Source organism: Leptidea sinapis, chromosome 24, assembly GCF_905404315.1.
Source record: "Leptidea sinapis chromosome 24, ilLepSina1.1, whole genome shotgun sequence".
Lineage (NCBI taxonomy): Eukaryota > Metazoa > Arthropoda > Insecta > Lepidoptera > Pieridae > Leptidea > Leptidea sinapis.
Window position 1 is genome coordinate 4,536,301 of NC_066288.1, and position 25,690 is coordinate 4,561,990.

At 34.1% G+C, this 25,690-nt stretch overlaps 1 protein-coding gene across 1 annotated transcript in view; it reads left to right on the plus strand.

The window, feature by feature from the left end:
• The window catches only part of LOC126971555 (1-phosphatidylinositol 4,5-bisphosphate phosphodiesterase classes I and II), a 147,604-nt gene that overhangs the window by 66,832 nt on the left and 55,082 nt on the right, over window positions 1-25,690 (plus strand). Inside the window, exon 4 of the mRNA XM_050817853.1 lies at window positions 15,294-15,427. Coding sequence (XP_050673810.1) covers window positions 15,294-15,427 — 134 coding nt within the window. The remainder of the gene's footprint in view (window positions 1-15,293; window positions 15,428-25,690) is intronic.

The following is a 25,690-nucleotide window of genomic DNA, read 5'->3' on the forward strand; positions in this document are numbered from 1 at the left end:
GAGAATTTGTTGATATATTAAAATGATCACATAAGCTCTTTCCTCGTCTATGACGCACATAACCGGCACAAATGAATAATACATTATACAGGTATCCCAATTCGGTAATTAATCTTTAAAAACAAATCACACTCGCGTTTGAGATATTAGTTTCATTGTGAAATTATTTCTTAATAATTATAATATTAGTTAATAATTAGTACGTGGTTGCCAATCGAGCACTTTACTGCCCCAACGGCCATCTGTCCGCAGGGAAACTCCAATAGCCCTCTCCATTGCCCTTTGAGCGACCTCTGAGATTTCTCATAAGGCCATAGTTAGCGACCACGTCTGCGTACCGTAAATCATCACAAAAATTTGATACATCCATGATATCATATCAGATATGGCAGATAACATGGCAGACAATATCTGTGCTTATGTCTAACTTTTAATGTCCATGATTTAAACCCACCGTGCCCGGTGCCATTAGTATTGGTAGTAAGTGAGTTTTCCGGCGAACCGACAGTTTTAATATAAAAAAATAATAACTTTCTTTGATTTATTCATATTTAATACTCGAAATTTTCTCCGCCATTAATTAAGGTGCGTATATCTTTATCGCCAACAGACAATATAAAACCAGCTGTAATGAATACAAGATCGCCGCCGTAAATTACCAGAGGCCGCGCCTCGGAACCCTTTCTGAGAATTTGATGTCGTCGGGGACCCATAACATCGGCGGTGTTAATAAATTAGATATAACAGTGAGTGTTCTGTAAGCATCGGTTATCGTGTAAGCATCATTACTCATAATACAGAAATGTACCCGTTTTAGTATTTATCTATATGGTTACGCAAGTATGCGTAGTGGTTTTTTTTTTTTATTTATATAAAAGGGGCAACGGAATGTGGAGAGGTGAGGCAACCGCCCATGGACAGCAGTTCGCAACAGCAGGTGTGTTAATCAAATCAAATCAAAATCAGTTTATTCACGTAGGTTCACGGAAATTACACTTATGAATGTAAAAAAAAAGAAAATCTCATTGAATCTACCGCTACTTGGTAAAGGGTTGAGCTAATGAGAAGTAGTGGCAGGAAACTCATTGCCACTCTTTTATATCAAGATTTACATTTAAGTACATGGATACAAATCATTTCGAATTACAATATAATATGTAAAATGTAAAATGATGCAACAGACACACTCAAACGTCAAATAGTCGTTGATGTCTTACACGAGTAATTCATAAAAGTAAATGTAAATAATGCCGGCCTTTAAGGTGGGAGTATGCTTTTTTCTTGAAGGTCCCTAAGTCGTATCTGTTCGGGAAAACCGCAGCCGGTAATTGAATCCACAAAGTGGCTGTGGGAATCTCGTGTGAGTTCGCGTCACCGAAATGCTTATAATAGCGGTATATCTGTAAGCTATACAGCTGACGTATTGTGGAACATTAGTGCTGTGAACGTATACCTTGAAGTGAAATTGAATGGATTTAGTGAAAAGTCCAATGCCTACAAACTGTTAGAATAGTGTCATTGTTTGAGAGATAATTTGAAATTAATAATTTGATTGTTTTGAAACATTATGTAATTTTAAATTCTAATATTAAAAGTTCTTAGTACTCACTTCTATTGGCAGTCTCTACAACTGCCAATTATTGAAGTGAAAACTTCTTTTATCGCGGTAAGCATATTTTTAGATGTGATAAAATCTCTGGACTCGCGACACCGTTACGAGACGCAGCTATAGTGTTTGCATATATGTATGTACGTAGAGCAGACCGCGAATGCGTCTAGATAAATAAAATGTAATATTAAAATGTAGATATATTATTACTATATACATATATTCGAATCAAAAGTTTTTAATTTCCTATTTTAGTAACCATGAACAAATATACAAATATTTTTTTTTGTCAAAATAATAAAAAAAAATATATAGGGTGTCACTCTTATCATTTAGGGTATGAAAAATAGATCTTGGCCGATTCTCATACCTACCCGATATGCACACAAAATTTCATATAATACGGTTAAGCCGTTTCGGAGGAGTTTGGTAACAAACACCGGGACACAAGAATTTTATAATATACTAGCTGACCCAGCAAACGTTGTATTGCTGATATTAAATCGCGATACAAAAGTAACTGTTGATCGTAGATGGGTGAAAATTTGATGTTGTATGTATTTTTTAATTCTGACTCATAATCAAACAAATTTAAAAAAAAAAAATGTCAAAAAAAAAACAAAAAGAAATTCGCGTGGACCACCCTCTACATTTAAGGGGATGAAAAATAGATGTTGTCCGATTCTCAGACCTACCCAATATGCACTCAAAATTTCACGAGAATCGGTCAAGCCGTTTCGGAGGAGTTTAACTACAAACACCGCGACATGAGAATTTTATATATTAGAGAAGATGATAGATTTCCATACATAGAATAATTTTCATAGAACATCGTTAAGGTTATACATAAATGTGAAAGTTTGTATGTCTGGATGTATGTTTGAACTTCTTTAACGCAAAAACTACTGAATGGATTTTGATGAAACTTTACAATAATATAGCTTACACAGCAGAATAACACATAGGCTATTATATTTTATAGGCTTCATAAGATACATAATAGCTTTAAGGGTAAATGTATACACTTCTACAATAAAGTCCCAGCCACTGTTCAGGCATTGTCTATAAATAAATTTAAATGTTTTATAAAAAAATGGCTCTGTCGTAAATCCTATTACTCCACTGCTGAATATCTAAATGATCGGACAGCCTGGGACTAGATTGTGATTATTTTATAGCAACTGTACAATATTGTATACTTTTATTGAAAAGAGCGCAAAAAAAAAGAATGCTGGAGAGTTTCTTGCGCCGCTTCTTCTCTCTCAGAGCGCCATTTGTTTCCGAAGCGGTAGTAGTATCTAGTAGTATAAGAAATGACATCAAAAAGAATTCTAAAGGAATCAATTTTGAGAAAATAAATGCCTTTTTATGCCTTTTTTATAAAACTATCGCGTGAATTATACTTTATATGGCAAAACAACGTTTGCCGAGTCAGTTAGTTTTACAATAAATTACCAATAAGTGTATCTGAATTATCAATAAATAAATTTAAATATTTTATTAAACACAGACTTATGTCGAAGGCTTATTACAGTATTGGAGATTACGTAAACGATATTATAATATGGAATTAAATAGTATTATAGTTGTTTTTTATGGATTATATGTTTCAGCCTTGTGTTGTTTCACTGGTTTGCATTGTTTTGAAAATATGTCAATAAAATATTTTGACTTTGACTTTGACCAGGGAGAGTTAATATAGTGTAACAGAGCCTACATTATACATTTTATATGACCTACATTTTATATAAGGATAGCCATTAATATGAGTTAGTATTGACCAGATAGGTTAATGAAGTGTGGGCACTTCATTCACATGATGGTTTATGAGTAAGAAACGTGTAGGTGATTTAAAATATCGTAAAAGACATTAATTACTTTCTCGAAATTGATTGCTTTAGAATTATTTTTAAGTTATACATCTTTAGGCGGGTTATGAAAAAATGGTGAGAGTGAAGTATTAAGATGCGCGCGCTTCACTGTAACACTAAAGTAACAGGGTGAAGTTGGTTCCTAAGATTTTCTGACGATTGCGACATTCGTTATTTTTTTTTGGTTTCTTTGTCCATTATTAGGATAGGCAAAGGGTTTAAGCCCGTAGAGCCGTATTCGTTATTTAATAATTAATTGTCAAAGCCATCTTTACAAGATTTTTACAATATTGTTCTCTCTACGAACGTAGAATTGCACGACGAATAAATAATTTTAGGGATTTTTGCTTTGTTACGCCAAAGAAGTGTAAGTTCTTGCGTGCATACTTAAGTACACACAGACTTTTTGTAGTCACTTCTAACTTTACCACCCGCTTCGTAAACAAATGCCTCTCTGAGAGAGAAGAAACGGCGCAGGAAACTCTCAGGCGCACTCTCCCAGCATTCATTTTTGCGCTCTACGTAATAATATATGCAATATTGTATTGTCATTGTTATTGCTATAAAAAATCATCTTTAATTATAAATGTTTATTGTACGATATGAGGTACACTGTTATCCATATTTTTATAAATAAAAGCTTGAGAGTTTCTTGCGCCTGTTCTTCTCAGGGTCGAGGCAGTTTATTTTGAATGGATGGGAGTTTGTGACGTTCAATAAGTGATTTTGAATACAAATATTTAAATAATTGAATTTGAATAATCTAGTCCCAGGCTGTCCGATCACTTAGGTATTCAGCTGTGGAGTAGTAGAATTTACGACAGAGCCATTTTTTAATAAAACATTTGAATTTATTTATAGATAATGCCTGATCAGCGACTGGGACTTTATTATAAAAGTGTAATCATCTAGACTTAAAATAACTTATAATAATAATATTGGCACACTCTTACACAAATTATCTTGCCCTTAACTAGGCATAGCCTGCACTATGGGTACAAGACAAAGATATATGTAAAACAATGTACTTACTTAAATATACAATATCCGGACGACCGAGCCTTGCTCGGATTTTTAAGAATGTACAAAACTTGAACAAAAAAAAACTAATAGGACTTCTGGATTCGAACCAGGGTCTTCTGCTTTCCGGATCACCCAATGTCCCATCTGAGCTATAATAGTCTTGTATATAGTGGCGAAATTTACCTTTGTATTCTAATGTTATTGTAGCTGTTTCTCATTCAAACATGGATAAAACCATTTTTTTTAAATTGAAACCTAGCTAGATCGATTTATCACCCCCGAAATCCCCTGCATACTAAATTTTATGAAAATCGTTGGAGCCGTTTCCGAGATTCAGATTATATATATATACAAGAATTGCTCGTTTAAAGATATAAGATTAATACAAATAGACATCTATGACTCGTAAACAAACATTCATATTCATCATATAAATGATTGCACCTACCGGGATTCGAACCCGGTATGGTTCAAATTTTGTTTTCTTGTAGTAATATTTTTTCAGTCTTACTACGCTACCCGGCATTTTACTCTCAATTATTAGCAAAGTTTAACAGGACATGTGGCACGTCAACGTCACTCATTGTTCGAGACTGGCTCGAGTACGCCCACTTGGGCGTAGTATTAGTTGCCGCATTTTGCGACTACGCCTGCGGTAGGTCAAAGCGCAGCGGAGACCATTCATAAGGATTAAGGTCATATAGTTTTTAATTGTTTAAAACTTAAATTCATTTAAAAGCCCTTTACTTTCTTGAAAGTAAACTAAATTAAAATTCAAGATATAAGACGAGAGTCACAAACTTTGAACGAGGCAAATTTAAATTGATGATGTAATTCAAAGTTTAGATTAAGTTTACTGCACTCTTCAATTAACTTCAACATTTTTCAATATAGAATGAAGTCAAAGTTTTTATCCTCATAACAAAAATATTCCAGACTGAGGGTATTAACAATTTATTCTTACAATAAATCACGTTTAAGCCACGCTGAATATCTGCCGGTAGAAAATCTTAATGATTAATTTAATATTTTGTACAATATCTAAAACACAGGCTGTGTTTTAGATTTTCAGATGGATTTTCAGACTCACTGGGAATGAGGTAGATATCTATTACGGACTTTCATTTGTCACGGTCGTAACAATAGATTTAGAGTATACTAGCGTATAGACGACCCGACAATGCGTGACCAATTTGTGTGTCGTTCCTCCACAGTGCGGTTTTCAAGAAACTTTCCTCCACGTTCTACAAAGCTGTGGAATGTGCTTCCTTGTCCGGTGTTTCCAGGACGATACGACATGGGTACCTTCAAAAAATAGCGCGTACACCTTCCTTAAAGGCCGGCAACGCTCCTGTGATTTAATGTAGGCGGCGGTGATCACTTAACATCAGGTGACTTAACATTAACCGGTAACAGAAAAAATGATTTTTATCTTTAAGGCCATTAGGTTCTCTAAATAATTCGGACGTTGGGAGATTCAATCTGCCTCTTAATTTAACATAAAAGTGTCATCAGTTTTATACATTTTGTTTTAATTATTTCTTTTCTAATTATAAAAAAAACAAGTCTTTAACAAAATTCGATACATTTCTTATGAAATATTATTTAAATCAAAATGTGGACTTATGCCGCTATTGTCTATTGGCACAAATAAGGTAAATTCTGGTCAGATGCCCAATTTACCAGCCCAAACCATTTTTGTCAAGTCACTGTCTTCCTGGCCCCAAAAATTTAAACTTTACCTGAGCGTCGATTATCATGTGCCTGGCTATATGATAAGATGCCGTGCATGTACGGTTTTGGTATTCCGTTCATAGAAATATTCGGATTTTTTTTTAATTAATAGGTTCGAAATTCGATGTGTATATTTTGTAAGTTTAAGCATCAAACTGATACTAAAAGTATTCTTAACTTGTATTTGTCTGTAGTGTAAAACAAGATAATGTTTAGCATTGTACGAAAGTTTGCTATTGTGTAACGTTACAAGTTTATTGGAATTTTAATTAAGAAACTGGCTTGTGACGTTCGAGTCATTCAGTAAAGGCTTGCAAGGGCTTGGCCGGTGAGGAGTGGCAAAAGGGATAGTATACTTGCTTCAATCTAATTATAAGTAGTCTTGTTCACATTTCACCGCATTCGTACAGTTGATTGCATTGAGTATACCAATATTATTGAAGTAGTCATTGAAAGATGTAGCTGTTTGGGTGTAAGTGAATCAATTTCGGTACGTCTACTCTGAGAATTTTACTGGTTTTTTATAATTTTCCAAGTTGATTTACATTTATATTGTGTATACAATTACGCAAAATTTTGGAGTATTTTAAATAATGAGATTTATTTATATCCGAATTAATTTGGTAATAACGGTATCGTAAATTTCGCTTAGTACTGCAACTTACTCTTAATCCCTTTGTTATCCACTTATTGCTGTTATTTCTCAATTTAATTTTTATTAGTGGAAAGTATAGCTTATAGAAAAGACAGAAAGTGTCATAAAAAAATTTAAATGCCAGATTTAAATTGATCCTATAGGGAAATTCACTTTATATTTCCTAATTGCGATATTCAAAATAACGCGTGTTCTGGCCTTTGTTTAACTAAATAATATTATAACTAACAACTGCTACATGGTACATTAAAAGCAAAAAAAAAAAATCGAGAATTCTATATAAAAACATACGGAAGTAGCGTACTCACTACAAACTTATCAGAAGCTTATGCAAAATCACCCAAACCAACTTGCAAGGAACATAATGAAAAAGAAACCCGGCACATCATTCATAAGACTAATTGTTCAGATTTAATAAGTTAAGTTTTTATTTGTATTGATCTTTTTGCTTGCTAGTCGATAAGAGATGGCGCTAGTTGTAATTGAAATCGCACAAACAATATTTGCATAAATTTTGTATGGTTCAAATATTTGGTTTGGTAATATATCGATCTCTGTGATGTATGGATTGTTTTATTTCGCATTCACTAGAAGAGCATTTTGGGAATGTGTTTGTGAATCACTAATAATATTATATAATAGTTTAAGAAAACCAGTAAATGCAAAGCGCACGATGCGAAATTTATCCTAGATGGTATGGCTTCTTATTTTTCGAATTCCAACGTGCCTTCCTTTTAACATTCGCCCAGCGAAGCGGGTGGGAGTATTTGATAAATCGGCTATAGGTAATGGTTGAAATTCAAAATTAAAGACAATTCCTGCATCTAATTCTCGATAAATCTACGAAGTTTGAACGTAATCTGGCCATTTAAAGTGGGTCAAAATCGCGCCCAAATGAGTCGGTTACAAAGAAATATACATACAGATGAAGCGTGTAAAAAGACTACCGACATATCTGATGGACAAGTAGATAGTAAATAATATTTGGGCAAATCACTATTCTGCTACAAATACGACCCCTACTATAAATACTTAAAGTCCAGCTAAATGTTATTAAAACAGATTCACAGTAGGAAAAATAATAATATTATTAAGGTTGTATAGATGAATATATTTTTAGGTTTCTTAGTTTCTTCAAAAACAGGTATAAAGAAAATGATAAAATTTTCATTCGAAAAGGATTATTTTGATGTTTAAAGATTGAGAGTTTTGTTAAAAGAATATGACTTTTCGTGTCCATTTTATTTTGAAAGTATATCATATATACTTAAAAGGTTTCTGCAATTCAAAAAGTGTGACACTCACTCGGGTTTTAAAGAAAAGAGAATTTCAGTAATTGCCTTGCACAAAGTGGGTATGTAGTCGACGGTTATTTTAAAGACACTTGAAACGCTAGATTTCATTCGTATATTCAGACATATATTTCTATCGATATATATACTAACACATCCTCCATCTACGACTATAAAAGGTCGGTTCGACCGCCTTCTGTTAAAACCAAAAAGGCTATTAAAACAAGAAATTGCAGAATCCTATAACGAAACAAAAAAATATCGCGAGAAAAGAAGAAACCCGTTACGACTCTTCGCATACTACCTAGGGCGCTAAGGGGGCTCGCTGCAAAAATTTGTTATACAATAAGAAATAGTAAGTTTTATAAAATTATGCTTAAATAAACGTGTATTAATTGGTTGATGTCAGACTATTTAATGTTTATTCATCTTGTCACCTTCATGCATTCCTGAGAAAAGATGTCTTGAAGGACAGGTGGAAAACGAAGGCACGAAACCTTAACAATTAGTAAGAATCTCAATGTTAGGTGGGCCCACATATGACGAACTGAACGACTGTGAAAGAGACGAAAGAGAATGTGTAGCGTTTCGAATCAAAGAGAGAGGATACTGTGTCCTGGCTTTCGTTGTTTTTGTATTCATTAATTTTTTGTATGTAGACAAGGCCTCATTTGCTTTTACCTATGACTCTTTGTTGTCTTTTAAGAAATCAATTCTTGATCACTTATATAAAGAAATGGCCCTCCAAACTTGGTTGTAACGTATTTCGAAAACGTATATAAAATATCCATTACAAACACAATCTTCTTGATTTACCTAAATACATTTGAACATGAATCCCTCAAATCCGACACGTAATATAGTAACCTGCTACCGCACAAGGCGTGTCCCACATTCAAGACAAGATCCGGTGGACGACCGTGATGCACATTCTATAATAATGGAGACGTCGGGTAAATATCTGGGATGTGTTACATCACCCGTGTACCAACCCCGCTAATATGTTATGGAATGAACATCTGTGTAATTGCGGTCGGGCAACGGATATAAGCTGAGTGGGGTTCGTGCACAAATTATTAAAGATGTTTACCTTTTTGGTCCCCTAACTCTCGGGCTATTAACCATTGAGTTTGGCGATTAATTATTATTAATGAGCTGTAATTGTATTTTTAAAATGACAGTGACATTTCTAAGAATAGACAACATAAACTAAACCTACATTTAGGTTTTTCAAAAGTACTCAATAGTTCACCAGTTGGAGGCACCTTTGCATAGGATGCAGCCTAGATTATGGGTACCACAACGGTGCCTATTTCTGCCGTGAAGCAGTAATGTAAGTATTATTGTGTTTCGGTCTGACGAGCGCCGAAGCCAGTGATATTACTGGGCAAATGAGACTTAGCATCTTATGTTGAGGTGACAAGCGGAATTGTAGTGCCGCTTAGAATTTTTGGGTTTTCTTAGAATCCTGAGCGGCACTGCATTGTTATGGACAGAGCGTATCTATTACCATCGGCTGAACGTCCTGCTCGTCTCGTCCCTAATTAAGTTTTTTTTTAATAAAATTTTGATATTTTGAAATTTCAATTTGCATTTATTTGTAATGCAATTTGCTGCCCGCGGCGGCTTTATAATGTTGGGGTTGGTTCTCAGTCCATACGCAAGGTATAGTGAACCTTTTTAGAAATATATTTTTAAAAGGTATTATCACTTAGTTTATTTGCCTTATGCATTATTCCACCTTCTCAAGAAAAAAAGCGCGTACACCTTCCTTAAAGGCCGGCAACGCTCTTGTGATTCCTCTGGTTTTGCAAGAGAATGTGGGCGGCGGTGATCACTTAACACCAGGTGACCCGTACGCTCGTTTGTCCTCCTATTTCATAAAAAAAATGCGGTATACAAAATATGCGTGTTTCGTCCTTTGTTTGTTTAAATAATATTATTACTCACCATGCTCCATGGTACCTATAAAAACTATAAAGCAGGATATACATCACCACCTCTTCCACTTTACTAATGGAGCTCGTTGAAGCGATGGACATTTACAATGAGTCTGAAACAAACTGCTTCATTTTTTTTTGGTTTTCTTTCAAGATCTTAAATATTTTTTGGTTACTGAGCTGGAGTGATCCTTCTTGAATTATTTTATCCTCTAAATTATCCGCTTTATCTGATGAAAGGTTATTAGTTTAAGTTCAAGTTAGTCCCGCGTATAAATATGATATGTTTTGAGTTTTTTTGGACATTTATATTTCAAATGAATGCCAGGGCTGCCAATTAAGTTTTTATGCCGGCTTACCTTTCATTGCAAACTTATTAAAAATTCAGTGTGGATTTTACGAAGCCCGTCCAATTTTGTTGAAAAATTTCTGTTGTAAGATTTGAACTTCTCTGATTAACGGGAGTATTACAATTAATGTAAGTTTTACGCAAAAACGTACTGTAACAATACAGTGTCTATTTATTACACGCGTTTTAATCCTTTAATAGGTATTCTATTTAAATGTGAATACATTTTATTTTATTTATTTTATTTTGTTTTATTGATCGAGTGTAACTCTCTCTGCAGCGCCAGATAGAAGGTGCTAACTGTTCTCAGATAAAGTTTGCCTGAGGACTGATTGGATTAGGTTTGTTGATGTACTTACTATAGTTTGACGTGGGGAATAATAGGAGCGACAAATGTTCGATCGATTTTGTCCATGTCGCTCTGATGGATTTTGGTTTCCCGCATGATTCTTCTCGTTTCTGGTGGTGTTACCAAAGCTTGGCGCTTTCCATTGATACACATCCCGATACACTACCTAATACGTACATTCGCAATGCAAGCAAGTCGGTGAACCGACACAGATGAGCGGGCGCTGGTTCGTGTGATAAATAGTATACAGGGCTTGGAAGAAAAAACATCAAACAACATATTAATGCTCTAAAAATCATTTATTTTTTAAATATTCTTTACAATTAATTAATGCTCTAAAACAAAAAGAATATTTTTTAATATTTTTTAGATTGTCACTCAATCGGTTCGGAAACAATTGCGCTCTGAAATAGAAAAAACGGCGTAAGACAGTGCCAGCATTCATTTATTTATTTTATTTTACTTTATTCGACAAACCAACAATATTAATGCACAAATGTAAAAATATCAACAAGGAGACTTAAAACGAAAAGACACATAGCAAAAATATCAATAACTGGCATGTACAAAAGATTTAGAGACATACAGATTATTTAAAGTAGTGTAACAAAAATAATAGTAATTTCTACAAATTAGCTCCCTTACGCAGGAAGTCATTGACATTATTACGAAAGCAGGTTGATGTGGAATTAAATAAATTGAGTTGCTGATTATTTTGAGAAACTGTATTAAATTGGCGACAAATACGATTGATGCAGGAGTGATATGCTAGGTTAGTACGGCTACGATTATCTTTAAATATGTTGTTGGTACAAACTGTTCATTCTTGTTTGCTTTAAAATATTGTTATTGCCAGTAATATTATATTGGACTTACATAAGTATTTGCTAAAGACAATCATAATCTAGTCCTATGCTGCCGCGAGATTATCTTTCTGTAACAAGATTCACATTTTTGCGATTTAGCGAAGAATGTGTACAATAAATTTCCTTGTGACGACACTAAGTAGATAATCGGATAATTTTCGCTAACAAACAGTAAAGTGGTTATAACTGCGTACATAATAAATTTTCTTTGTATTAGGTAAAATAAACATCTTCTCGTTGATAGAATATATTTTTAACTTTTTTCTTTTATTGCTTTTTCAACACTTCATTTTTGGTTTCTTACCAAGCACAAATAATACATTTTTTTTGGATGAGATGGACAAGCGAGCGTACTCCTGTCACCTGATGGTAAGTGATCATCATGGCCCACACTCTCTTGTGACTCCAGGGGACCCATAAGAGCGTTCCCAACTTTGCAAAGCGTTGGATAAACGTACAAACGACGAGGAGAGGAGTAAACCATGGCACTTTGCACCGTGGTGAGAGACATCCTATTGTGTTACCAGGGTCGTGTATATAGGCAAATAGGCACTGCCTACCTCGTTATAAACCTAAATAAATATAGCATTAGTATTAAAGTAAATTTAGTTTCATTTGTTTCCGTTTTTTTATAACCAAAATTCTATTGAACACCCACTCATAAAATTTTTCCTTACGCTAGATACCAGATACCTTCGGTAATCCAACTGTGCATATTCCAAAGCTCAACTACGACTAATTAGATCCATTGCTAAATGCACGCTCCCGTGTCCTACTGACGCGTTTGTTGTTCAATTAGTAAAATAGCCTGCACTTCAAATACTCCATTCAAAAAGTATGTATTTTAAATATATGAAGAACTTGCGTACTATTCCGTTTGCATTGGGTCTAAAATTTACCAACAGCACTTACAGGCACAGCGCCTGGTGCAAAGTTTGTTCTAAAGTTAAGTATTCTTGTTACTTAAAAGTTGTTCTGAAAATTTTTCTTCTGACGTTCCTTCGCTAAGTTCGATTATGTTTCAAAATGAAAAGTTTCGTTTTATGCTTTTGTTAAGAGTTTGCTTTTGTCACTTTCCCGTATATTCTAGTTCATTTAATATTTATGGCAGGACTAGGCAGGTGTCTTGCCATAAATACTGAAACAAAGAAAAAAAATCTTAAAATTTTCCTTAAATTCATTTTCTTGGGGAACGTCGGCGATAGCGAAATATATTCATACGACTGATGTATATGATTATATGAGAGTAGACTTTCGAGGCTCAGAGCGAAACTTCTTCGTCTGTGACGAACAAATGAATATACCACTTGGTAATTTAAACACTGATGAGTGTTATGTATCGATTCTTAGCTATACGATTCAGCAACGGCGTTAGAATGAAACCCACCATGATGTTCTAATGTTAACATGCTCCTGAATCATCCAGCTATATATCTGACGTTTTTTTTTATGAAATAGGAGGACAAACGAGCGTACTTTGTGATCACCACCGCCCATATTCTCTTGCAACACCAGAGGAGGTCGTATCGTCCTGGGAAAACCGCACAAGGAAGTTCTTCTGAAACTGTACTGTTTATTTCTCTTTTGGAATACTTTGAAAAAGGCAGTTAATTTTGCATTTGTTAATTGGAGAGCTTGAAGTTGTAAAACTGATTGTAAAAGATTGCGAAATCTTTGTTGTAATGTCGTTAAGATCTTGAAGACTATAGTCACCAATAACAGTCGAATATTAACGCAACCTTCGATGAATTAATATAGAGACGATAGGTACATTATGAGCTTTAAGTAAAGAAGCCAATTGTCACAGGCCAGATAAATAAATGTTCTGAGTAACACAGACGGTGTTTCACAATCACTGCACCATTCTGTTTATTTACATTCACATTCATTCGCATTATATAGTTCCGTTTGGCGAAATGAAAATATTTTAAAACCGCTTCTAGTACGTACTGTTTCTGAAAATTTATTGCAGTAGGCGTTACTTTGCGGAAATCCATAATCATCCAAATGTTTTCAGTTTTCTTGTGTGTTAATTCCGCCAATATTTGTCTTTAAACAATTCGACACGTCTCCGATAGACTAACAGGCGGTCTCAATATTCAGTCTATCCTCGGTTGTGGCCTATTTGAGATAAAAATCGTAACTATCGTTGACTTTTCTGTCCCAATAAACATATCGACGGTAACTCACCTTATCCGTACCTGCTGTCTGTCAATGGGAGGACGTTTGTATGGAAATTGCAATCCACGCATCCCAATATAATGACATCGGATATATTGGGTAAGCTTCAGATTATTGACAGCTAATTACTGACGGTAGTAATTTATCTCTATCTGTAGATAGTATATTGTGAACGGCCGTAAGTCTGAGTCTCTTACTAGAGTTTGGCGAGAGAACATCTCCTGAGGATCCTGTAGAGGCGAAACACGTGTCGAATTGTGTAAAGACAAATATTGGCGGAATTAACACTAGAGAAAACTCAAAACATTTGGATACGTACTGTTTATTGCATTTTTTTCATATTTACACTTTTCTATTGTATATTGTATATATTTTATTTTGTATATCAGATCTAAATAACACTTCTGCAACTATTTTAACAATAAAATCAATCATCACATAATTGTTTTGCCCTATCGTTTAACGAAATTTGGGAATGTCATCTAATCAATGGTCACGACCATTTCATAAGTCATAATAAGGTCATAACATACCCGGCACATAAATACACTATGTGCTACCTAGATCCTTCGAATAATTATATGTCCTGGTTAACACTATTTATACATTTGTGATACGTAAACGATGTCTTTATTCAATGGATGAGTCGCAAGTAGCCTATTCATAACTATTATTGTACATTGTGTAACATGGCCTTAGATTTATAAGTTAATGCATAAAACTGATCTTTGTTGCCATGTGCTGACTCTACGGAGCTTTTATTTGTAACCTGGTCAATATAACTAAACCAAACACCATCATAATAGAGTTACAGAACTTATGAAGCATTCATTTGAACGGTAGATGTGAATGCAAAAACTCAAAACACAAAGGTACGTGGCGGACGGGAATCGAACCTGTATCTCTATTGAAGGTGAGTGTCTACGCTACCGACGCGGACGCTTCAAAGAAATCGTGTCACTTGCTACTGCAATTACTGCACTTTACCAGTGGGAGGCTCCTTTGCACAGGAAGCCAGATGGCTAGATTATGGGTACCACAACGGCACCTATTTCTGCCATGAAGGTCTCATTTCTGGTCCCTAGAATAACCACCTAAGAATGTGTTATGTTTTTTTGTAATGTTTAAAAATATATTTTTTTTAAATGTTTGATGTATTAACGTTGTGTCCTTATATGCAACGTACGTGTTGTTTTAACTTCATTTCCATTATTTTCCTTGTTGTTATAAAATTGGTAGTGGACTCGAATATCTCGAAAAAAACTCGAGTACTGGGCTCGAACAGCTTCAAGTCATGATTCGAATACCGTATAAATCGACTCGAGTCGAATCGATCCACCAAAGCAGCGACTCTCAGCACATCACTAGTGTAAAGAGAGTATAGTTTGCTTATTAATTTGACTAATGTTATGTAATATTCGCAGATGTGGACCGACGAGCTGTTCGCGTTAGCGTACAACCTCAACCAGTACAACAATCCCACAATCAAGTTCTTGGAGAAATTGCACACGAAGATAGTGTTGAAGGCCGACAAATCCGGAAAGATATTGGTGAAAAAGTAAGTGATAAGCAAATCTACCGATTTCTTGAAAGTGTTTTTCTTGCTTTTGACGTCGATCGACGAGCGTGAGGCTCCACTCGATAATGGATGATTATTACTCGTGCCCAAGCCATCAACAAAGCGCTCGACAACTTTTTAGGGAAGTTTTTAATTGGAAATTCCCAAGATCCTGTTGCAATTTATTTCTGTAATCGATCATGCTTACCTTTTTTTTAAAGCAAATGGTTATTTATACTACCGGTTATGGTGGTTAAATGGTTATTTATAATACCGACGACCGAATAGCCGAATGCTTAGTGACCCTTACTACTAAGCTCGAGGGCGCGGGTTCGAATTTCGGTAGGTGCAATCATTTATATAATGAATATGGATGTTTGTTTCCGAGTCATGGATGTTTATTTGTATTAAGGCGCGGACTGACTTGGATTGTAAACGCTACAACCAATAGTACAATTTTTGTGTTGATCATGAGTCTAAGCTGCAAATGGGCATTTATTTTACTGGTTTTCTTTTGTTTATTCAAAATATACATATTAAATTTAATAATTGTTCGGTTTAAGTTTTAGAAAAATACTAATTCTATTAAATTCTTTAAAAAAAGAATGTTGTTATCGCTGAAAATTCAGAAATTTTAAACTCCAAAGTTTATTTTTGGGAAGCGACTTCCAAATTTTTTATTGGAAATTTCAAATTATATATAAACATTCTATTCGGTTCAATCTTTTCTTTAAGTACTTCTTTTTGTAATGTATTTTTTGCGTCGGAATATTTTCATTGCGTTATGTTGTAATCGACTCTCTTAGATACGAATTTTTGTGGATATTGAGGTATGACCGCGCCTTAATGTAAGTTTAAGTATGTATATTGTATTAAATATATCGTTGTCTTGTACCCATAGCACAGGCTATGCTTAGTTTGGGGCAAGATAAGTTGTGTAAGAGTGTGTCAATATAAAAGTGTGTATATATACTACATTAACATAAATACTTGTTGAAACAACTGATCTGCTCTTCTAGGATCTCCATGTCATAGTTCTAAGCGTAACTATTGAACGTTGTTTGTTACTTCGTCCTATTGAGAATTCCAGTCGATTCAATTTTCCCGTCCAGATTTTTTTTTTAATGAAAATAAATGACGAGATGAGCAGGACGTTCAGCTTATGCTTACACATTTTTACCACTTTGGAAGTATCTCTCGCGCAAACTATTCAGTTTAGAAAAAAAGGTTAGAAACCTCATCATGGTATAATTTTTGAAGACCTATCCAAGGATACTCCATACGTATGGTGGGTTTGGTGAAAAAAAATTTAGAGTTTTAGTTCTAAGTATTCGGAACCACCAAAATCTGCTTTGTTCTATCTTTTGTGAAAATCTTAATGCGGTTCACAGAATACATCTACTTACCAAGTTTCAACGGTATAGTTCTTATAGTTTCGGAAAACAGTGGACAGACATGACGAATCTATGAGGGTTCCGTTTTTGCCATGTTTTTTTTTAAATGAAAATAAGGGACGAGACGAGCAGGACGTTCAGCTGATGGTAATTGATACGCCCTACCCATTACAATGCAGTGACGCTCAGGATTCTTGGAAAACCCAAAAATTCTGAGCGGCACTACAATTGCGCTCGTCACCTTGAGACATAAGATGTTAAGTTTCATTTGCCCAGTAATTTCACTAGCTACGGCGCCCTTCAGACCGAAACACAGTAATGTTTACACATTACTGCTTCACGGCAGAAATAGACGCCGTTGTGGTACCCATAACCTAGCTGGCTTCCTGTACAAAGGAGCCTCCCACTGGTATGTATGTATGTGGCTACGGAACCCTAATAAATGATGAAATTGTTAAATAGTATTAAATTATGTACACGTGCTTGGCGGAGTTTATGTAACCTGTCTGTATCGTTGTCTATACCGAGACGTCTGAGGTTCAGAATTTAATGGGAATTTTCCGCAGACTGGCTTTGTCGATCCTTTTTCAATTTGAAAGTAATCATTTTGTAGTATATATCTAATCCATTCATATAGGCTTATTATATTGTCATCTCTTTATATTTTCTGAAATATATTTTGGACAAGGCTTAATTTTGTTCGTTTTCTTTTTATTCATATTAAATATAACATATTTGACTATATCATAATTATTAAAGTATAAAATATTAATTTATGTATATACTAGCTGACCCAGGAAACGTTGGATTGCCATATAAAGTAATAAAAAAATCAATAACTAAAATTTTAGGAGTATAAAAAATAGATGACGACCGATTTTCAGATCTACCAAATATTTATATCGTACATATAATTTATCGTACTCCAATAATTATTATATTTTTTATTGCCATCTTTCGGAGCTGTGGATGGAACAGAATAATATAAAAATCGCGATACAAAAATAGGTGGTGATCGTAGACGAGTGAAAATTTGAAGTTGTACGTATTATTTAATACTGAACTATACTAAAATAAAAACAAAAATATTGTCCAAAAATTAAAAAAATATGTTAAGGGTGAAAGTGATCTTAGGGGTGTGAAAAATAGATAGTAGCCGATTCTCAGACCTACTGAATATGGATATAAAATGTCTTAAAAATCAGTAAAGCCGTTTCGGAGGAGTAAGGTTACTAATATTGTGACACGAGAATTTTATATATAAGATATTAACGATATTGGTGGGAGGTGTCGGAAATAAGTAGGCCGTCTGGGACCTTTCAACGAAAACCCTGGCATTGTTCAAGTATCAGGTTGTGGCTTCATCTACAGGATCTACTTTATAGTTATTAGCATACAAGATTTTATCAACGATACGTCACTCGAACGGTTGCCACAGTTGGAAGAGCACTCGCACGGAACGCAAGAGGTAGCGGGTTCGAGTTCCACGTCGTTCATAAGATTTTATTTTCAAATTTTATTTGTGTAATTAATCCCAGAAGTGAGGGTTATCACTAATAAAACATAACATATTCTATTAGATACACCTAAGAAGAATTAATTTCGAATCGTTAATTTGAAGCTGTTATTCACTATATAAAAATATTTAGACAATTGGTGTGTAGGTGATGATTTCTTGAACAAGTCTGTATGAGACATTCTTTGTTTAATTCACAATTTCTGTGTTTTGATGTTGTTGCTGTATGTGAAGATGTAATATGTGAAATGAACAATGAAGTCTACTAATCTCTACGACGTTCGTTCCACATCTTCAACCTGCTGCACCTGTTTCGTGCTATTTATGATTTGCGACAAAAATAGCGTAGTATGTTACACGAAATGCTGGCCTTGAAGAGTATCACACAATGGGAACCGTTGAAAAGAGTTATGAATGCCGCCGAGTACTGCAAGTGTGTGCTATGTATTTCAGGGAGATATTAATATGTCGTCTCTGTGTTAATACACAGTTTGTATGAAGGTTGTTATGTGGATGGTTATTATATTTATGGGTTTAAGGACTTGGAAGCCGATTACTAGTAGGACGATACGACATGGGTACCTTCAAAAAAAGCGCGTACACCTTCCTTAAAGGCCGGCAACGCTCTTGTGATTCCTCTGGTGTTGCAAGAGAATATGGGCGGCGGTGATCACTTAACACCAGGTGAGCCGTACGCTCGTTTGTCCTCCTATTCCATAAAAAAAGCCTACTATATCTTTATAAAAATATTTTTATGAAAATAAGGGACGAGACGAGCAGGACGTTCAGCTGATTATGCCCTGCCCATTACAATGCTTGAAAAACCCAAAAATTCTGAGCGGCACTACAACTGAGATATAAGATGTCAAGTATCATTTGCCCAGTAATTTCACTAGCTACGACGCCCTTCAGACCGAAACACAGTTATGCTTACACATTACTACTTCATGGCAGAAATAGGCGCCGTTATGGTAATCTAGCCATCATCCGGTGCAAACGAGCCTCCCACTGGTGTGTCCCTCTCTCTGCTCTGTCGCTCTAACTATTCAGACTATATTAAAATAAGCTTTTTTTCTCTATATTTTATGACATGGTTTGTACAGCTTTCGTGTTTGCTGCTTATGTCTTTTTTTACTTTAATATCAGTTGAGCCACTTTAATACTGTTTGAATCTATGCCTTGATCATGTTACTAGGTATTCATATAGAAAATATGTGAATTGTGAATGATAATTGTTTTAGCTTTTCTGAAAACCAATAAGACTTTAAGATTAGTGTGCGAAACTAATTCATCAATGTATTATTAGTCCACCGCAGGTACGAGCTGAGCTCCTACGATTTAAAATGCATCTTATCAGCGGGCATTTAATGTAGCAATTTGAAAGAGTGGCAATGAGTGTCTTGCCACTTCTTATTAAAGCTCAACCTTTTCCGAAGTGGTGTTAAATGGTAAACTCTTTTGATATTCATAAGGGTCATTTCCTTGACCCAGATAAATAATCAAACGTGCCCAAACCAAGCGACGTGCCAGGCCACCTCCGCATGTCACCTTTCATAACTGCATGGATTGTCGGTAAGGCTGTGCCCATATGCAGGAACTCAAACTTCACCAAAAGTTCCTACACTTCTAAATTACAAAAACTTGTACTAGTCCGGTTAATATAGACATTTGAAATAACAAAAATTGCCGAAGACGCAAATATTGGGGGAAAGCTAGAGTTTTCCATTACAAATAAAGTTTTAAAAATATCCATTGATCCTATGTGTGCTACAAAAGTTATTCGGGGTCAAAGGTAGAAATTTGAGGTTTTTTTTTGCATTTTTCTCGAAAACGGTTAATGTTATCAAAATAAAACCTCAAACCATAGTTGTAGATGTTAAAATTCGCTACAACAATGGTCCTCTTGATTTTTTTCCTAAGATATCGCGATTCTAAGTCTTATTATATATGATATGCATACATTTCCACGCCACCTGTGATGTAGTGTACTGGGCGCGTTTATTTTTACAGTGGAGTAGGCCAGGAGAGACCTAGCCTACTCCACTAACTGTAATGACGGTAAGGGAAGGTTCTAGTAATTACCGTTTTATTGATATTGCATTTGATTATTGGGTTAACTATTGTTTTGATTTCTTTAGATATTTTAATCAGATTTATATTAATGAAAGTCAACTGCAACAGTCATGTCTTTGTCGATTTCTTCTTTTTCCTCTTCCTCTTGCTGGATGTTCATAAATTGTTCAATTGTGGCTGAGTCATTGGTCTCTTCATTAAAATCACAGGAATGTTACTCTATTGTACTCAACTGGACATTTGAGCAAGACTGACCTTGGCAATTGGTACACGCTGGAGAACACAGCAACCCGACTTATTTACAGCCACAATTGGCACTACATCCTTTTTTGTAACTGCAAAAAATAGTGTTGAGGAGTTTTTCTGGAGCAGGTGGAAGAAAAGTTTGAATCGGTTACAGAGAGTGAGTATGTTTGAAATCAGTATTATTTTTTCATTACTCATACTCGGAAAGTAATGTTGTTTTGATCTGATTATTGGGTGGAAAATGCTGCTTCCCTCCATAGAGAGGGAAAAACTCATACAAATTACTTCCCACATAAGGGCCGGAACGAACTTTAAAAATAGAACTGCTGTGAAGAGTTTTATGTAAAAAAGAACTAATTAAAAAAAATGCTGCGGCCATGTGACTTTCTAAACAGCCAGTGTGAACTTAGCGCAAACTTCTTTGAGCGGAATAAACTGCAACAATTACGCGGTAAGTTCCATATTTGAAATTTAAAAAGTTGACATAAATTGGCGGGATACTAATCTGTGCTTAGATAAACAACTAGTTTTATTTTCCTCATATTCGAAATGAAAAGTAGAGTGTTTAACTCGGGTCAAAGTATCAATTCCTACTCGGACTATAGCCGACCTCGCTGCACTCGGGCGTCTAAATACCTCGGGAATTGATTCTTCCCTCGGTTAACAATCTACTATTCCATACCAATATTGAACAGTTTCTGATGAGTCGAAGTTAATCTCGTAATAACAGAGCTGACTTAAAACATTTCCCGCTTGTATTGTATTTATTATCTGTAAGAGCTGAGAAGAAGCTTTGTGCTAGGAACATAAAAAGTTTTTAATGACCCGATCTGTTCAATTTCTTACCTTTCACGACCGACACTTTAAACGTGCTCGTAAAGGAATAATAGAATGACTCAGTCTATGGTGTTGTTCGAGCAGTTTCTCGATAGTTCTAATCTATACTAATATTATAAAGCTGCAGTGTTTGTTTGTTTGTTTATTTGAACGCGCTAATCTCTGGTACTACTGGTCCGATTTGAATGATTCTTTCAGTGTTGGGTAGTCCATTTGTCGAGGAAGGCTATTGGCTATGTTTTTTTTTCAAAATTAGGGATCCGTAATAAAATTGCTATTTTGTAACACAAGGTGTAAAATCGAAAACCTATTTTTGCGTGCGCTGCAAAAACTATTGACAATAGAACAAAATGATGTACAGGCTATAATATAGGCAATATTTTATTACTTATAAAACTATCGCGTGAATTATACTTTATATGGCAAAACAACGTTTGCCGGGTCAGCTAGTCCTATTATAATATTATAAATGTGAAAGTTTGTATGTCTGGATGTATGTTTGAACTTCTTTAACGCAAAATCTACTGAATGGATTTTGATGAAACTTTACAATAATATAGCTTACACACCAGAATAACACATAGGCTATTTATTATTTATAAAACTATCGCGTGAATTATACTTTATATGGCAAAACAACGTTTGCCGAGTCAGCTAGTTTGTAATAAATAAATTTAAATGGTGATAATGACTATCTAATATAAAGGCCGTGAAGTGCGGTTTGTATGTTCCGGCTTTTATTTATGTAGGTATAATAATTATACTATATTATATTATATAATTACTCTATATAAGCGTGTATATTTTTACTCGCTTTTTATTAGCTTCACCTGTATGTATGTTTGTTTGTAACCGACTCATTTGGGCGCGATTTTAACCCACTTTAAACGGCCAAATTTCGTTCAAACTTTGTAGATTTATCGAGGAGCGATGTCAATACATTAATTTGCTAAAATTATTCCATTTTTCAATTTATAAAATAAGATTTCTGTTAATTTATATAATTTTTTCTTCTATTGTCGATAAGGCATTTGATGTTCATTTTAATTTTCAACCATTATCGTATCAACCATAGCGTGTTTTTAGCTTTTTTAAACTACATATTTTTATTATTAGTAACTTTTGAAGATATCAATAAACTTTAAACTGATATTGAAAGATGTCGATGTTGTGATCGGGTATCGAATCAACACAACTATTAATATTAATGTCGTTTTTCTTATTTTTACAGATAACGTTTTATTACTAACACTTTCAACTGTGAACCTTCCTAACAAGTGTACTGACTGGTGCATGAAATTAACAGAAATACAAAGCTTTTAAATTCACAGTAAAACATTAATTTATTTGGATTGACACAGATTTAATCTTTACACATATAAATGAAATTGGAGTGACTGTTTGTAACATTGAAATAACCGTTTTTAACTAAATGTATATGAATATATATACGATACATACACCAAAATAACATTTTTTATACAATTTTTGTCCGTCTGTTTGTTCCGGCTAATCTCTGAAATGGCTGGACCTATTTTGACGGGATATATTTTTTATTATCAGGTAGCTGATGTAATTAGGTGTAACTTTGTCTTTTTAGTTATTTTTTTATTTTTAGAAAAATAAAGTTATGTTGCAAATTGCAATGTCCAAGAAACGGTTAATTCTAAAAATAATTTATATGACAAAAAAAAGGCTTGCCGGGTCAGCTAGTAATACAGTAATATCATACTTAATTATTTATTATTTTCACTTTTTAATTTTTTCATAGTATACTTACATAGTACACCATCGTGGATAATGTCCACTCTCGTAGGAATAACTAATTTTCTCCCCTTGGTGAATTAATATCCATTTATCCTCTCCAAACTAACTCGACGATTTTACAATTGTATTCATAATTACACCAACGTGGTTCGTCGCTAATTTGTACACGAATTATGTAATCACATCATCTCGGTTAAGTGACGTGATGACTGTCTTTGAGTATTCAACAAATCAGACGGCTTTTATGTCCGTCTTTGAACTACCGGTTCATAGTATTTATGTATATATATATACTAGCTGACCCAGCAAACGTTGTATTGCCATATAAAGTAATAAAACAATTCAATAATTAAAATTTATGGGGTATAAAAAATAGATGACGACCGATTCTCAGACCTAAAAAATAAATCGTACATAAAATTTATCGTAGGTACTACAATAATCATTATAATATTCGATTGCCATCTTGAAACTCTATTGCGTATCTGTGGATGGAATATTAAAATCACGATACAAAAATAGGCGTTGATCGTAGATGGGTGTAAATTTAGGGTTGTGTATATTTTTTAATGTTGTATCATAAAAAAATAAAAATAAATAATTTATCTAAAAATTAAAAAAAAAATGGGGTGGACTCCGCTTAACATTTAGGGGGATGAAAAATACACGAGAATCGGTCAAGCCGTTTCGGAGGAGTTTAACTATAAACACCGCGAAACGAGAATTTTATATATTAGATATTTATAAGCAAAAAAGAGCTGTAAGTAAGGAAATTTTTTTTGTATATTATTTTGAATTAATACATCTTTTTGATTGTATGAATATTTTTAACCGATTTGATCTAAAAATCTAAGATTAATATTTTCGAGAGTTGAACAGAAAACTGCCTTCATTTTCGAAGTCAGTTAGAAATGTGTTTGATGCCACTTCTTCTGATTATAGTCGAACTTTTTTTAAATGGTGGTACATACGAAAATCAAAATAACTTTGGCATTCATAAGTGTAATTTTTGGACCTAAATAAATAATTAATCCTTTTTGTATTTTATAACCATTTTATCTTATATATATAAAATTCTCGTGTTAAGTATTAGTTACCTAGTTAAATATTAGTTACCTTACTCCTCCGAAACGGCTTTACTGATTTTTATCAAATTTTATATGCATATTCAGTAGGGCTGAGAATCGGCTACTATCTATTTTTCCTCCCCCTTAATTTTATGGGTAAGCCACCCCAATTTTTTTTGACAATTTTTTTAATTTTTATTTTATTATGATTCAGCATTGAAAAATACATACAAATTTAAATATTCGCCCTTCTACGATCTACAACTATTTTTGTATCACGACTTTTATATTATTCTGTTCCATCCATCAAACCGATATAGGGTTGCATGATGGCAATCGACTACAATAATTGTAGTACGATATATTTGGTAGGTCTGAGAATTGGTTGCATCAAAATTTTAATAATTGATTTTTTTAAATATGCTATATGGCAATACGACGTTTGATGGGTCAGCTAGTAAGTATACCTTAAAAATCTGAGCTGAAATCATGTCATCTTGCTGTGGAAAGCTATCTCGCACCGCAAATCTTGTACTTTTAGGTATTTTTTTTTAATTGTATTAAGAATAAGAATAAGAATAATTTATTTAAATTGATCTTTTTACATAAATTACATTAACTTTAAATATTTTACAAGCTTATATATAAGTATGACTAAATTATGATTGCCATTGAATCACCACACTAGTCGGAGATTGTATCGTGGGATCAAATAAAGATATGATTAACAGTAAACCATTATCTTGGTTGTCATCATTGGCATTACTATTACAAATTTTGAAGACACTATATACAACTGTAAAATAATAATTTTATTAAAAAAAACTACAAATTGATCAATACTAAATTTAAAAGAAAGTAAAATAAAATTAAAGTAACAACATGTGTGTGTGTGTGTGTGTGTGTGTGTGTGTGTGTGTGTGTGTGTGTGTGTGTGTGTGTGTGTTTATGTGTATGTGTGTGTAAAATTAAATACAAGGGATCAAAATATTTTCAGTTTTTTCATAATCTAATTCTCCTAGGTATTTACTGATTTTTATTTTCATATTTTTTGTACTTAAGTCTAATATTATATTAAATTATTATTTGTTAACTATTTTAGACTTGCCCAGTTTTTCATTTCTGATCTCATCCTTTGACTCAGCCCAATGTAACAGTGGAACTGACATTTCGTCCGGAGCACCCAACACCCACCTATTTCTAATTGAAAATTGTGGTATAATTTTATTGAAACATTATAATAACCCTCACAAGATACAGATAAGTCTTAAGGTGACGAGTAAAATGCGAAATGATCGGGGTCGTATCGTGTTTACACTATGCCTATATCATTTTGTGATGCCTCACACTGTTTTAGGCCTCT